The sequence below is a fragment of the Spodoptera frugiperda genome, chromosome 2 (assembly GCF_023101765.2).
Source record: "Spodoptera frugiperda isolate SF20-4 chromosome 2, AGI-APGP_CSIRO_Sfru_2.0, whole genome shotgun sequence".
Taxonomy (NCBI): domain Eukaryota; kingdom Metazoa; phylum Arthropoda; class Insecta; order Lepidoptera; family Noctuidae; genus Spodoptera; species Spodoptera frugiperda.
In genome coordinates, this window is record NC_064213.1 from 9,379,292 (window position 1) to 9,393,645 (window position 14,354).

General features: G+C 41.0%; 1 protein-coding gene across 1 annotated transcript; it reads left to right on the top strand.

Annotated features, from left to right (window-relative positions):
* The first annotated feature begins 49 nt into the window (after positions 1-49).
* Positions 50-14,354, top strand: LOC118269438 (uncharacterized). The gene is made up of 13 exons (XM_050701419.1): positions 50-253; positions 5,129-5,218; positions 5,988-6,061; positions 6,661-6,785; positions 7,171-7,362; positions 8,580-8,694; positions 9,544-9,598; positions 10,129-10,240; positions 11,362-11,500; positions 11,915-12,040; positions 13,121-13,278; positions 13,738-13,877; positions 13,972-14,354. The coding sequence occupies exons 1-13, from the start codon at positions 127-129 to the stop codon at positions 14,322-14,324; spliced, it is 1,806 nt and encodes a 601-aa protein (XP_050557376.1). The 5' UTR covers positions 50-126; the 3' UTR covers positions 14,325-14,354.

A 14,354-nucleotide genomic window follows, 5' to 3' on the forward strand; every position in this document is an offset into this window, starting at 1 on the left:
ACATAAATCACGTAACTTTTAATTGCTTTTCCCGATTTATGGCTGAAAAGCAAATTGTTAAAGATAAGAAATGAAATGGTTTAAACCAACAAGGATTAAATTGATGTAAAAGTTAAAAAAGAAAAAATGAGAAACTTGCTGCTAGCATATTTTATATGTGCTAATATTAATCTGGCAATATTCACCAAGGACGATAAAGGGAGTCGCGACGACGATGAAGACGACGGTGTTCATTATTTGAAGGACAACCAAGGTAATCTGACCCCCATTAAGGAGAAGAACTTTTTAGACGTATTTACGCTTAACTAGAGACCCGCCTCAGCTTCGCATGGGTGCAATGGTAATATATTATGCAATAGGTACATAAAAACCTTCCTCTTGAATCAATTGCTCTATTTATTAAAAAAACCGCATCTAAACTTGTTGCGTAGTTTTAAAGATTTACCTAAGCATTACAAAGGGACATAGGGACAGAGAAAGCGATTGTGTTTTATACTATGTAGATGTATTTAAACGGACTGCAACCTTACCGTATAGAAGCAAATTGATTCGTAAGTTACACAAGCAGCAATATACTACGTATTAACTTTTAAGACAAGTTACATCAACCTATATTGTGTTTTTATGATATTTTTATTACGACAGAAACTTAAAAAAATATACTTAACGAATGTGAGATTCTTACGTCATTAGAGCAACTAGGTTACCACCATCTGTAGCAGCATCAGCACCTATAAAGAAGTACTGAGATTTCTAAGTAAACCAGCTGTGGAGCCCCCTCTGTGCAACGCTGAGCACCCCAGTACGCGACCACTATTACTCCGTGTCCGTCTGCTCTGAGGTCTCTAACTACACTAGAGTGTTGTAAACTTTTTTTTTTTTTTTTTTTTTTACATTCAATGGGTCGACGTTTGACCGCTATCTCACCTGATGGTAAGTGATGATGCGGCCTACGGTGGAGCACGTCTGCCCATAAGCAACCTATTCACTCGGGCCTTGAAGACACCCAGGTTATACCCATCAGGAAACACAGACTCCGGCAAGGAGTTCCACTCCCTAGCAGTTCGCACAAGGAAGCTTGAAGCGAAGCGCTTCGTGCGAGTTGGTGGGATATCTACCATGAAGCGGTGACGCCTCGCCGATTGTCTTGTGGTTCGATGATGAAAAGGACTAGGGGAATCAAGTTGTGCAATTCCCCCGCACACTCTCCGAAATGTATCCGGTAAAAAACGGAAAGGCTTGCGACCTTGCGCCTGTGTTCAAGGCTTTGAAGCCGGGCCTCCACAAGCGCATCATCGTTGATGAGCTTCTTGGCACGCCTTTCAATGTGTTCGAGCGCATCTAGCTGGCATTTAGCCGAGCCGTCCCAAAGGTGAGAACAGTACTCCACACATGACCGAACCTGCGCTTGGTACAGGCTCAGCAGTTGTTTCGGTGTGAAGTACCGTCTCACCTTCGAGAGGATACCCAACCTCCTACCAGCCAGATGTGCCTTCGACTCTATATAAGAGCCGAAGTTTAGCGTTGGCGATAGAGTTACGCCAAGAAGCTCTAGATGATCCGATATTGGAACAGATACATTTCGGAAAGTAGGAGCCAGCGGAAATTGACTCCGTTTGGCAGAGAATAGACACGCCTGGGTTTTGGTAGCGTTGAACTTGACCAAGTTGGCGTCACCCCAATCGGAGACCGCCTTCAAGGACGAGTTCAACCGTTCGACCATGGATTCTCTTAGAGACTGGATCTGTGTTCCGCTAGTCCGCGCATCGGACACATACCTTTCAACAACTGTGCTGTCATCTGCATACCCAAAGATACCGGGCTTAAGCAGGTCGTTGATGTGCAGCAAAAAGAGCGTTGCTGAAAGTACTGACCCCTGAGGGACTCCGGCGTTGATACCAAATTGGTCAGACGAGCAGCCATCGATGACTACTCGAATTGACCGATCCCTCAGGAAGTCTGCAATCCATCTGCACAGATCAGCGGAAAGTCCATATGCAGGAAGCTTGCCGATAAGGCTGTCGTGCCAAACCCTGTCAAAGGCCTTCGATATATCGAGAGAGACCGCTATTGCCTCCCCGTGCTTCTCGATGGCCTCGCTCCAAATGTGGGTGGCATACGCAAGAAGGTCCCCAGTGGATCGGTTGCGGCGAAACCCATACTGCTGATCGCTGAGGAGGTCGTTACCTTCAAGGTATGCCAGGAGCCTGTTGTTGAGTACACGTTCGTTCGTGACCGAGATTGGTCGGTAATTGTTAGGGTCGGCACGACTACCTTTTTTGGGCACAGGCTGCACGTTGGCCAGCTTCCATGCAACCGGCACTTGACCAGTCTCCAAGGAAAGTCGAAACAGGCGTGTCAGGATTGGAGACAACTCAGGCGCACAGGTTTTTAAAACCACGGCCGGGATTCCGTCGGGGCCACTGGCCTTGTTCACGTCGAGATTACGCAACGTCTTATACACCTCCTTCTGTCGGATGCGAATTTTCGACATTTTCGTCTCGCATACGTTATTTAGAGAAGGAGGTATAGCGCCACCAGTATCAAGACGTGAAGATTCCGCAAATAGAGAAGCAAACAGGTTTGCCTTCTCTACCGCGGTGTGTGCCAGCGTCCCGTTAGGCCCCAGGAGAGGTGGGAGTGAAGGGCGGCAGAAGTTCGATTCAACCGCCTTGGCCAGGGACCAGAATGCTTTACTACCCGCTGGGTAAGAAGCCAGTTTGTTCCCTATTCGGCCAATGTGGTTGAACCGGGCCATCCGTAATGCCTTTTTGCATGACTTGGCAGCCCTGTTATAGGCTCTCTTCCTCTGAAGAGTGTCGTCAGCCTTACGACGCCTGGCATCCGCCCATGCCAAGTATGCCGCATGCTTTCGCGCTTCAGCACGTCTGCAGTCGGCACCGAACCATGGACGAGTCCCACCGAAAGATGTCGCGTCCGAGAATGGAATGTAGTATTCCATGCCCTGACGCAACACCCCTGCTATGGCATCCGCACAAGCTGACGGGTCCTCAGTAGAGAAGCAGACAGGCCGCCAAGGATAGGATGCAAAAAAGGATCGCATCCCATCCCAATCTGCTGACTTGTACCGCCACATCCGCCGAGATCCTCTGGGACAAGGATCCGGTGGGGAGTACGTGGATACGGATTTCACCAGACAGTGGTCAGAGCTACCCAAGGGTGAAGATACTGACACCGAGTAGCTGTCTGGATCAGTTGTCAGCAGAAGGTCTAGGCAGTTGGCAGTGTGCGAGTCGACATCGGGCACCCTTGTGGCCTCCTGGACCAGCTGGGTCAGGCCAAGCGTTAGCGCAAGCTTACGCATTTCCCTCCCAGCATGGTCAGTGCACTGGTATGGGAACAGCCACTCCTGGTGATGGGCGTTAAAGTCCCCCAGTAACACCAACTGGGCCGAAGGGTACCTCTGCCGAGCCCCATCCGCCGTCTCCACAAGGTGCTGCGCTAATCTGGTCGTCTCCAAATCTCCGCTGTGCGACCGGTAGACACAGGCATAGAGGATTTTCTCTATGCCTGTGTCCACCAGTATCCACAAGGTTGAAAAACTGGGGTCCTCAAAGTTTCGGAGACGCCGGTAACAGACGCCGTCTTGGACGTATAGGCATACGCCTGCACGGGGAACGAATTTGTGCTCCAGAGAAAAGCCTGGGTAGTTCAGGTATGATACGTCCGACGGACATCTGATCTGGGTCTCCGAGAGAAACAAGAGCGTTGGGTTCTCGGTCTCCAGATGGTGATGGACCGCAATGAGATTTGAGTGCAAGCCTCGGATGTTGGAGAGGTGCACTTTGAGGGAGAGGGAGTGCAGCCGCTGTTGAACCCTTTTCTTAGCTCTCGTTTTCATAGTCGTAAATAAGTTGCTGAGAGGATGGCAGTGAAATGTTCCTCCTCACAGGCGACCCCAGACGCGCACTGCAGTTAGCCACATCAATGGGAGGCCAGCCTGGAGACTGCGGGGACGCCCGAGCCCCCCCACGTAAATCCATCGGGCCCTCTCTTCCGGTCGCCAACCGGCACGATGGCGTGTACGTGGGATTTTTCGCTAGATGGCGGGGCAGCCTTTCACGTGTGGCTAGCACGCTAATTGGGCCCCCAACTATCTGCGGTCGGCCAGCGGTGCACCGTGCCTCGGATCCCGCTACCCTCCGCGACTGGCCACCCGATGCAGCCACACCAGCGCGCGCCAGATCGGTCTACCCATAGTGGAACAAACATTTCGACCCATCCTCTCGTACAGCGACACCGAGCATCGTGGCGGAACACGGCTAGGCCGCTTGGCGACACGGTTTTGCTCGGTGGGTGGTTATAATGCCGTCGGCCGAAACCTACCACCTGAGTGTCACCTGTTTAGCACCACCCAGAGGCCACGTGTAGGGGTTCAGTATTTTTAAGGGTGCTCTCCTACGGACGAGGGTGACTCAGCCTCCAAAAAACTACTAAAACTACACTGGGCAACGTGTAGCGGGTTTGATTTTCACACGGAGCAACTCTTTGTGCGATCCACAAATTGTTGTTTCGGGTCTGGGTGTCATGTGTATGTGAAATTGTATGTTTGTAAACGCACCCACCACACAGGAGAAAATCCTAATGTGGGGCAACGTTTTTAAAAAAAAAAGAGAAAAAGAGTCCCTCTAAACGCCTGTGTGGAGCCCCATAATATATGGTCCTTATAATGTACCTTCTAACTGGCGCATAGTGTTCGATCTAATATGTATACTGTATACTGTATGGGGAAACTTCTTATGACTTAATTAACATTTGTTATCATCTTGGCTGACAATATACGAAAAATGAGCGAAATAGGCCAAATAGTGCCTTATTCTCTTTGAGCTTATTTCAACATGAACACTATACAAATATGGCATTATAACAGCCGCGCCGCATGTCCGTAACATTCTTAGACAACCTTCAACATTACAGCTCTTCTGTGGTCAAGAAACATGAAGATAACAGTCCCACAGAATTTAATATCTGATTAATTTCATTATAAATTTTCGTTGAAATATTAATTTCATTTAAATCATATGAGTGATCTCCATAGTGTATGTGTGTGTCAAAATAACAGAGGGAATACTTTTCATTAATATCTTATGTATCTCTATATTAACAGGATCTTCCAATAACTTGGATCAGTCAGAGTCAAGCTGCTGGATGACACTAAATACTCCTCAACTATTTGACGCCATGGATGCAATTGACGGTAATAATTCGAAAGTAAATACGACGATGAATGAAATGGAAGGAAAAATATTGCAGTAGGATGTGATATTTAAAAATAAAATATAATGAAAGCAAACTAAATGTAGACGACTAAAGATGAGTTACTAATGAGCAAATGCAAAAATATTTACCAGTAAGGTTTTATGAGTTCGAGTTATCATGTCATTAAGTTTTTTTTTTGTCTGCCTGTATATTCACACGTCACGCAAAAACTACCGGTCTGATTACGATGAAACTTGGTATAATTATACTTTAATATCTTGGGCACAACCCTGGGTACTTTTTATCACGAAAAAATATATACAGTAAAAAAAAATAGGCACGACTACTGTACCAAACAAAAATATATATAAGTTAGGGAGTGTAGTGGACTTTCCGCTATAACTAGTTATCGGCCCTATGACCGAGGGTCGAAATTAGCTTGAACCGCTCGCAGTACAGGCGAGGCGCAGTACGCAGCGCCGGGGATCTTCTTTCTGCTTTGACGTCTATGTCGCAGAAGAATTTTAAAATCCTCTGTAAAATCAGTTTTCGGATTGGATGTCGTTTTCGTGGTTTTCAAGGATGCTAAAACCGATTGTGTTAAAAATTTAAAACTACCAACTTTCATAAAAGAAGAGGTTATGGAGCACAAAATACGTTGTTACACTAGAATTCCGACGGGATCGAGATTTGCGCGGAAAAACTTTACTACGCGTTCGAAGTCGCGGGCAGTAGTAGTGTTTTCACAATTTTCTAACGGTTCACAGATCGTTACAATGAAACCAGGAATAGTGTTCAAAAGGCTCTGATGGAGAGAAATTTTGACCAGACCATGATACAAGTATGTATGTTTTAACTATTATAAGTATATACAAGACATATATATCAAGGCAAGTCGACTGCACGGGTTGCTGTGCTTCTAGGTAAATGAAACTTTATTTACGTGTATGTTGACAAACTCTTCGAAAATAATTAGTGGATATGCGTTTAAAAACAACGACTTATATTTTTTTGGGATACCCTAATATACATAATACAAATGTAAATATAAAAACACAGTCTTCGTTTTAAGCAGTCGGGACCCATTCTAGAAAGCCAGCCGTATGTGTCCTCACAAAGTCTTTATATTTAGAATGGGTCCCGACTGCTTAAATTTTATCTTGTTTTAGGGTTTTTTTATTTTTTTTAAAGCGCACGGGTTTTTTAGTTTTTTAAATGGCTTTTTTTATTAAAGAAGTTCTATGCTAGATAAAAACACTATGAACATGTCACATACTTAATTGTGACTACAACATATGACTCGGGTATGACCAAAATTCTCTGATATAGTGGCTATTATGGACCTGCGATACGAATTGTACAGTTAAATTGTACGGTGTGTAGCGTGCATTAGGCTCGTTTTAGCTCATAACTAAACGTGCTGTGATCTTGCCCATGCAGGGACTCGTAGACTCTAGAGGGGCTGCACTCCGCGAAGTCCACAAACTTGTACACAAGGGGGCGGTGATACCCTCAGGACTTCACTTGGGTGGCCAATGTATGCTGAGAATGATAGACTCCTTAATGTAAGTTAATACTTACTTCCTATATACTATTTTTTTTTTGGGTCCTTTTTTCTATTCTATTAATATTATAAATGTGAAAGTTTGCATGTGCGTTTGTTTACTACTCCTTTACGTCAAAACGCACGTAGGGATCGGAATGAAATTTGGAACAACGGTAGATTATGGTCTGGAATTTCATATAGGCTAGGTAATTTTATTACCACGGGAACGCAGTCAAAGCCGCTGGCAGAAGCTAGTTTGATATAAATAAACATTCTTAAATTGAAGAGTTCATACTCTACAGTAATGAGGAAGTCTTCAGTCTCTTACTAGTACAATTGCTGTCCAGAAACTGTTGAAACCTTTATACCTTATAACCCAGTAATTATTTTCCTTACATTCTTAGGTTCTTTCACCGTATGAAACTTCGCAACCACACTCATTTCCGTGTGACTGATCTGCACAATGATATCACCAATTTGATGATGACTGCAACGCTGTCACTTTACGACCTGCACCTCCAAGGAGCGTACGAAAGGACACTCACTGATACAGACCCTTCAGTCCTCATCTATGCACCCAGTTTTGGAGAAGTAGAGTAAGTTCACAATTTTATTGTAATGGATTTCATAAACTTAGCTATGATAAAATTATGATGACCATAAATTTCAATATAAGATTTTAAACTGACATGGTCACTAACACTATTATTAGAACTTATGACGGGATATATACCATGTTTATTCACTTTAGTGAGTTTCCGATATTTCGGCACTGTTGCAAGCGCCATTCATCAAATTCAAAAAATTCAAATTTCATTAGAATTTGAGACGGGATATTACCAATTACCATGTTTATTAATTTCGTTAAGTTTTCGATATTTCGGCACTGTTGCAAGCGCCATGATCACGGATGAACTGGAGTATATGAGGGTGGATGTTTATAAGGAGACAAATCAGTCTACCCGCTTTTTTGATCGTTTTTTTCCAACGACGCCTAACCTCGATCTTTCTAATGATATTGTTAGTGAACATGTCAGTTTAAAGACTTGTATTCATTAAGGAAATTCGTTTATTTTCGCTGTGTTATGAGCAGAAATAAATAAAATGTATACATTTTATTTTATGAGCAGAAATAAATAAAATGTATACATTTTATTTTATGAGCAGAAATAAATAAAATGTATACATTTTATTATTATTTACACTCCGCTGTGGTGACATGCTGTGGTGGTGAAATTGGTGGTGAAATTTTTGCTTTATGGTATACCATAAAGCAAAAATTTGTCACCACAGTGGAGTGCTCAGTTTAATGCTGTGGTCTGGCTATGAAGGCTCGAGCTAAGAAGGCTCTGAAGGCTACGAAGGCTCTAGCTAGTATTTCTTATACAAAATGACATTTTGAATTGTGAACATTTAGCTAAAGCTGCTTCTCAACCAGAGATGTGCTATGCTACGTTGCTGTGGATGCGTTTCGCTTCCAATCATATTCATTGGTACACATAGTTTAGCACTAGTGGAAACGGGTTCAACTTAGGTATGTTTTTTATATTGAAAGATGTGAGCTATGGATGTGTGCTATAGATGCGTGTACTTGAGCTGCGCATCTTCCTCGCACAGCTACTTTGCGGCAGCGCATCTTTGTAGTACAGCTATGTAGCTGTACTACAAAGCACCAATACTGATAGTTTCACAACTTAGCTATTACATCTTCATAGCATAGCTACCTAGCACATCTCTGGTGGAAAAGCACCCAAAAATTGTGATATTAACAATCAAATATTAGATATTCATCAAGAATTTTAAACAATTTCAGGTTTCTCTTAAGGAATGTCGTATACACAATGGAAGGACGATACAGAATTAATGACAGCCGTCTAACTATTGAACTGGTTACTTCAACCGTTACCGTTCATGAAGTATTAATGACGGTACTTACAATATATTGCACAACTACTGAATAATTACAAGTACCCTCCATAACAATAGGCTAGTTTCCTACTAGTCAAATTCAATCCTTTTTTTGAAACGTCAAAAACGATAGTTTCTATGAACTTTGTATGAAATACAGTACTCTCAACGGATCTTGGCAGGTCTGAACTATGTGCAGAAGGCTGCGCAATAAGTGTAAAGGGTCAATTGTATTTAGAAATGGTCAATCTCTAGCCTAGATCGCCGCCCCCGCACCTCGCCTCATGCCACCATTTGGTTCTAAAAAAGACTTATTGCGCAGCCTTCTGCACGTAGTTCAGACCTGCCAAGATCCGTTGAGAGTACTGTACTCTATTATGACGTCATCAGAATTTTACGTCAAACAGCAGACTTATTTCTAGAAATTAAGCTAGAAAAAATCGAAAATTAAGTAGTTCATCAAATTTATGAATGAGTGTTTGATTATTTTTGAATATTTTATTGTATTGAAAAGTTGTAATAATTAATTTTCGACCGAGGATACTGCCCAATTGTGTTATTACAAATTACCCTCCATAATTAATAAGAAAAAAAATGTATTCTCGTTTTTAATGCGTAAAATATTAGACTTTACACCGAAAAATGGCCGCTGCAGCTAAATGTTGGTTGTATAGAAAGGTTTCTATTCTCAGTTTTTAATGCGTAGGACCAGAAAACATGGGTAATATTATTGTGTATTTGCTCAAAAATGTTGTGTTACACTGAAAAATGGCCGGAGACTTCCTTAGTAAGGGAGGTAGGGGAGCGATGGGCAGCTAAATGTTGGTTGTATAGAAAGGTTTCTTTAATAAGTTTCATTTTATTTTCAGTACGTAACCCAAGCTATTGAAAGTGCGTCAATATCCGTAGGACCAGAAAACATGGGTAATATTATTGTGTATTGGCTCAAAAATGTTGTGTGATAAGTTTAATTTATTAGTGATAGATATATAATAAAAAATACACATAGGTATCCGAATCCACAACAAAATATTTACTTTTGCTTATTAGCCTAAACTTTGAACAGAAAACCAAATTAAGAAAAAAGAAAAACCTATGAAGGATCAGAATAAAAGGGGGTGAGACTTCCTTACCTCCCCTACTATATATTTTTTCCCGGTCATCTGCTTTAATAATGTTTAGAAATACTATAAATATACCTATATTTGTTACGTGTACATACAATATTCACTGAGTTTTAGTTTTCTTTTACCGGTTTATTTCTAAACATTATTTAAGCAGATGTCCGGGAAAAAAATAATAAAGTACTAAGGAAGTCTCCGTTTCTTTTCTCTGTTCAAAGTTTAGGCTAATAAGCACTACCTATTCCTATCACTGGTGATAAGTGTTTTGTTCGAAAACGCATAATTATGTTAAAAAACAATACTAATGTGAAAATAAAAATATGATTACAGGTGACTTTCTCCGCAGACTGAAAAACGACTTGGATATTTGGATGAAAGAATACTTCAACGACTACCTGATATACGTCAACCTCGCTAGAATAGACAACATAAAAGAATTAGAGTGGGTATCCTTATTGTAGTTTTTGAAGAGTGATAAATGATAAATGATATTTACTTCTGCAAGTAGCTTATAAAATAACACTTTTACACGTCAATATTTCAAATAGCTAGATGAGGCCGGCATTTCCTATCCAATTACTCTGAGAAGAAATGCCGAAATAAACTCAGAGGTCCATAGTCTCTTTTAAAGTCTAGACAATTAAATAGAGGATAATGATACTGAAATTTAAAAATTATTCATTATTTTTGTCCCATAGTATCACAACATAATATCTGCTTTTTTTAATTAATACTTAAAATCATATTGAATGTTTGAAAACATCGAGAAATTATAGTATTTTATATTAATAGTTATGTTTATGGACTTTCAATAATTATGACAGTGTAATATCGAAAATTGGGTATACCAAGAAACTACCTACCTGGATAGTGTACACATGTATATTAAATGGAGTGCCAGCCTAACTGCCGTACTCAGAGAAATTTAATGATTACTTAAACTATTGCTTAGATTTTGTTCCGAAAATAATTGCTAAGTACTGGGTTAAGTAACCATTAAATGACTCTGAACATGGCGGTTAGTCCTACAGTAGACGGAACGGACAATTGTTGATGTTGATTGGATGATCGTAATCATCAGACACAAGAGCTTCACACAGGCTGTCTACATTTACTGACAGGCTGCCAACAATTACTGACAAGCTGCCCACAATTACTGGCAGGCTGCCCACAATTACTGACAGGCTGCCTACAATTACTGACAGGCTGCCCACAATTACTGACAGGCTGCCCACAATTACTGACAGGCTGCCCACAATTACTGACAGGCCGCCTACAATTACTGACAGGCTGCCCACAATTACTGACAGGCTGCCCACAATTACTGACAGGCTGCCCACAATTACTGACAGGCTGCCCACAATTACTGACAGGCTGCCCACAATTACTGACAGGCTGCCCACAATTACTGACAGGCTGCCCACAATTACTGACAGGCTGCCCACAATTACTGACAAGCTGCCCACAATTACTGACAGACTGACCAGCATCTGAATCATTAAGAGCGACTGACACCCATGTTGAATGTTTATTCCTTAATTTTGTCTTTTAATCTGTTATTAGAAAATACGACAAGGAGAAAACTATAGCATTACAAGAGTATATGGACGCTTCCATAGCCCTTATTAAAGCCAGAGTACAAAAATTGAATGCACAAATTATCAACATACCAAACTTCACACTGAAATCCATTCATGGCTTGGTAAGACTACACTGTTTATGTTGAATGCCTATAAAATCTTTACCTAACCTACTGAATGAACCTGACACACTATTATTGACTTTATAATTAAGTATCACGTCTCTGACGCAGGCATGAAACCACGTAGAACTTGATACTGACGAAAAGTGGGTGTTACATTTAATATAATATTTGATCAATAGATTAATTCTTTGGACGACACGTCCCGCAACGCTGCTCTTTATTATAAGCCCCTGTTGTAGCTTGAAACTAATCGAGCAATCCTCGAACAGTTCGTGAGTGAGACATATTGTCTTATATACATTGTGTTTCGTGCGTACTTTGTTTTTGTTTTTGGTGTATCGTGTCCGGTGCCAAAAGAATGTTTTTTTCTTTCTTTCTTACTTTAAGACTATTTTACTTTAATTTTAATAGCAAATAAGACTGTTCGATGGAACTCTGCACGGACTGGATTCCATGTACCGGCGATCAGTACCCACTGGTGTTAAATTTCTACAACTACGCAAAGTCGACGCCATCGTTGGATTTAGTGCTTTAAAGGTGCGTATTATATACATATGTATGTACTAACTACCAACCAACGTTGCTGTTATAGAGGTCCCGTTGTCAATCGCTGAAGAACAAATTATTAAAGTTTTTCAAGTCTCTTTGTTACTAATTTAGAGGGTGGTAGTGTGTGATCTAAGGTGTAGACCAAATGAAAGACCGATGACGACTGAAAGTATATTGTTCCTTACTAAGACGGATACACAGTGCGCGTGTTCACATAATGAACAATGAAATGAATGAACAATACCTATAATTTATTACATCCGAAATATAAACTGTAACTTTGTTTACGTTGCAACATGACACACCTTAAGTACTTATACGCTATGCCGCTACACTAACTACATATCTGGCGAAAAGTGTATGTCTTTAAACAGTGCCGGCGTTAGGGGGGGGGCGTGAAGGGGCGATGGCCCAGGGTTACAAATTATGGGGGGCGCCAAGGTCTGAAGTTGGAGTCTCTTGCCTCTCCTGGTGCAATCCCTGCAGAACTGTGCTCTACGCTCTGTGCATAGTGAAACATGAAATTCTTAATATAATTTTACCCCTCGTAAAATTATATCAGCAAAAAACTAACCCTTGATATTGCTTCCCTCAAGTGAGCGCCACAATATTTTCGCCCGGGGTATCAGTGGCCCTTACGCCGGCACTGTTTAAAGAAATACACTTTTCGCCAGATATGTAGTTAGTGTGTACATTTAAAGACTTTAAATGTATCTGTACCACACGTAAAGACTACCTTAAACGTTAATAACAGCTGCACAAAAACTTGACTCGTCCCTGTGCAAAGTTTAGTTTGTTTTACTTTATTCGGATTTTTATAAAATATCTGATCCGTTTGTTTACATATATTTGTTTATAGTCACACATTTTGTTTGTTTAGTCACACATTTTTTTTTATTCGCTTTTATTATATCATTAACACATTGAACGCCGTGGTGGTCACCGGTGACCGACGTTAGCGGAGAATTTGCTTTCAACAGTTTTCTATTGGCAGTCAGAGACTTAATTTTATTTTTAATACTTTACGGTACGTTTTTTGAGATACGTAAGTTTCATTTAATTTTGTAGGTAGTGTACAAATATGAAGCAATAATACCAACGGGAGTACCACCTTTGTCTGGTGAGCTGACCATGACAGCGAATGAAGCAGCCGCCTACCTCGGTCTGCTGGCGGTCAAAGACCCTGACACCGTCGACTTGGACATCTACTTCTTGGATGAAATGAAGTAATATATTCTTATACTTACTAGAATTTGACGGCACGGCTAGTGCGGTGGCTGGCGAACTGGCTGCCGCGCCGTACGGATGTACGGAACAACTCTTTGTGTGATCCACAAATTGTTGTTTCGGGTCTGGGTGTAATATTGTGTATGCGAACTTGTATGTTTGTAAACGCACGCACGACACAGGAGAAAATTCCAGTGTGGAGCAACGTTTTTCTTAAAAAAAAAAAACAAAACGTCAGACTAACAAGCTTACAAAACAAAAGTTGTTATTATATCATATAATTTTTGCACTTCGACGCCTTAATTGGCAATCTAGCTCCACATTTCGTAATTCAAATTTATAACAAAATAAAATATGATAGAGTTTTAGTTTTAAGTATGTCTCCTGAAAAATTTGCTCGTAAGGAGTTAGCTGGTTTGTCAATTAAGGTAACGACTTGATGATTTTGGTTTTTCCAGGCCCGGGTCTCTGACGGTTGAAGGTCCTGCAAACACATTGATATCGAACTTCAAACACCTGCTTGAACATGAGATTCTTACACTCATGTCGGCCTCTCTGATACATGGCATAGAAATGCTCCAATCTCTACCTCATTGTGGTAAAAATAATTCGTATTTAATGAAATGTTGTGTGATTGTGTGAACCATGAACTTTCAATAGCTTGAATTATAATTACTGTAATATTTTTTTAGCACCATTCGTACCAGGCCAACTTGTAACAAAGAAACCACCGGAACAGGATTATACAATCATTAAGCTTCTTAATATTAGTGACACCAAGCAGGATAAAGAAGTACTTAACCATCATGATTCCACCAACGACGACGTTGACGAATCTCTAAGCAGCCTTAGCGATGACGACAATGATGATGATAGCAACAGTAAAGAATATTCAGCGAGGAAAAACAATCCAAGTAAAGCATTATTCGGTCGGTCAAAGAACAAAAAGAAAACTAAAAAGTATACTACGGCTAAGATATCAAAAAAAATCAGTAACAAAAACATAGAGGACACTAGAAATATAACGAAACGTAATTATGCATAAGTGTGATATAAATATTTGAAATGTATACAA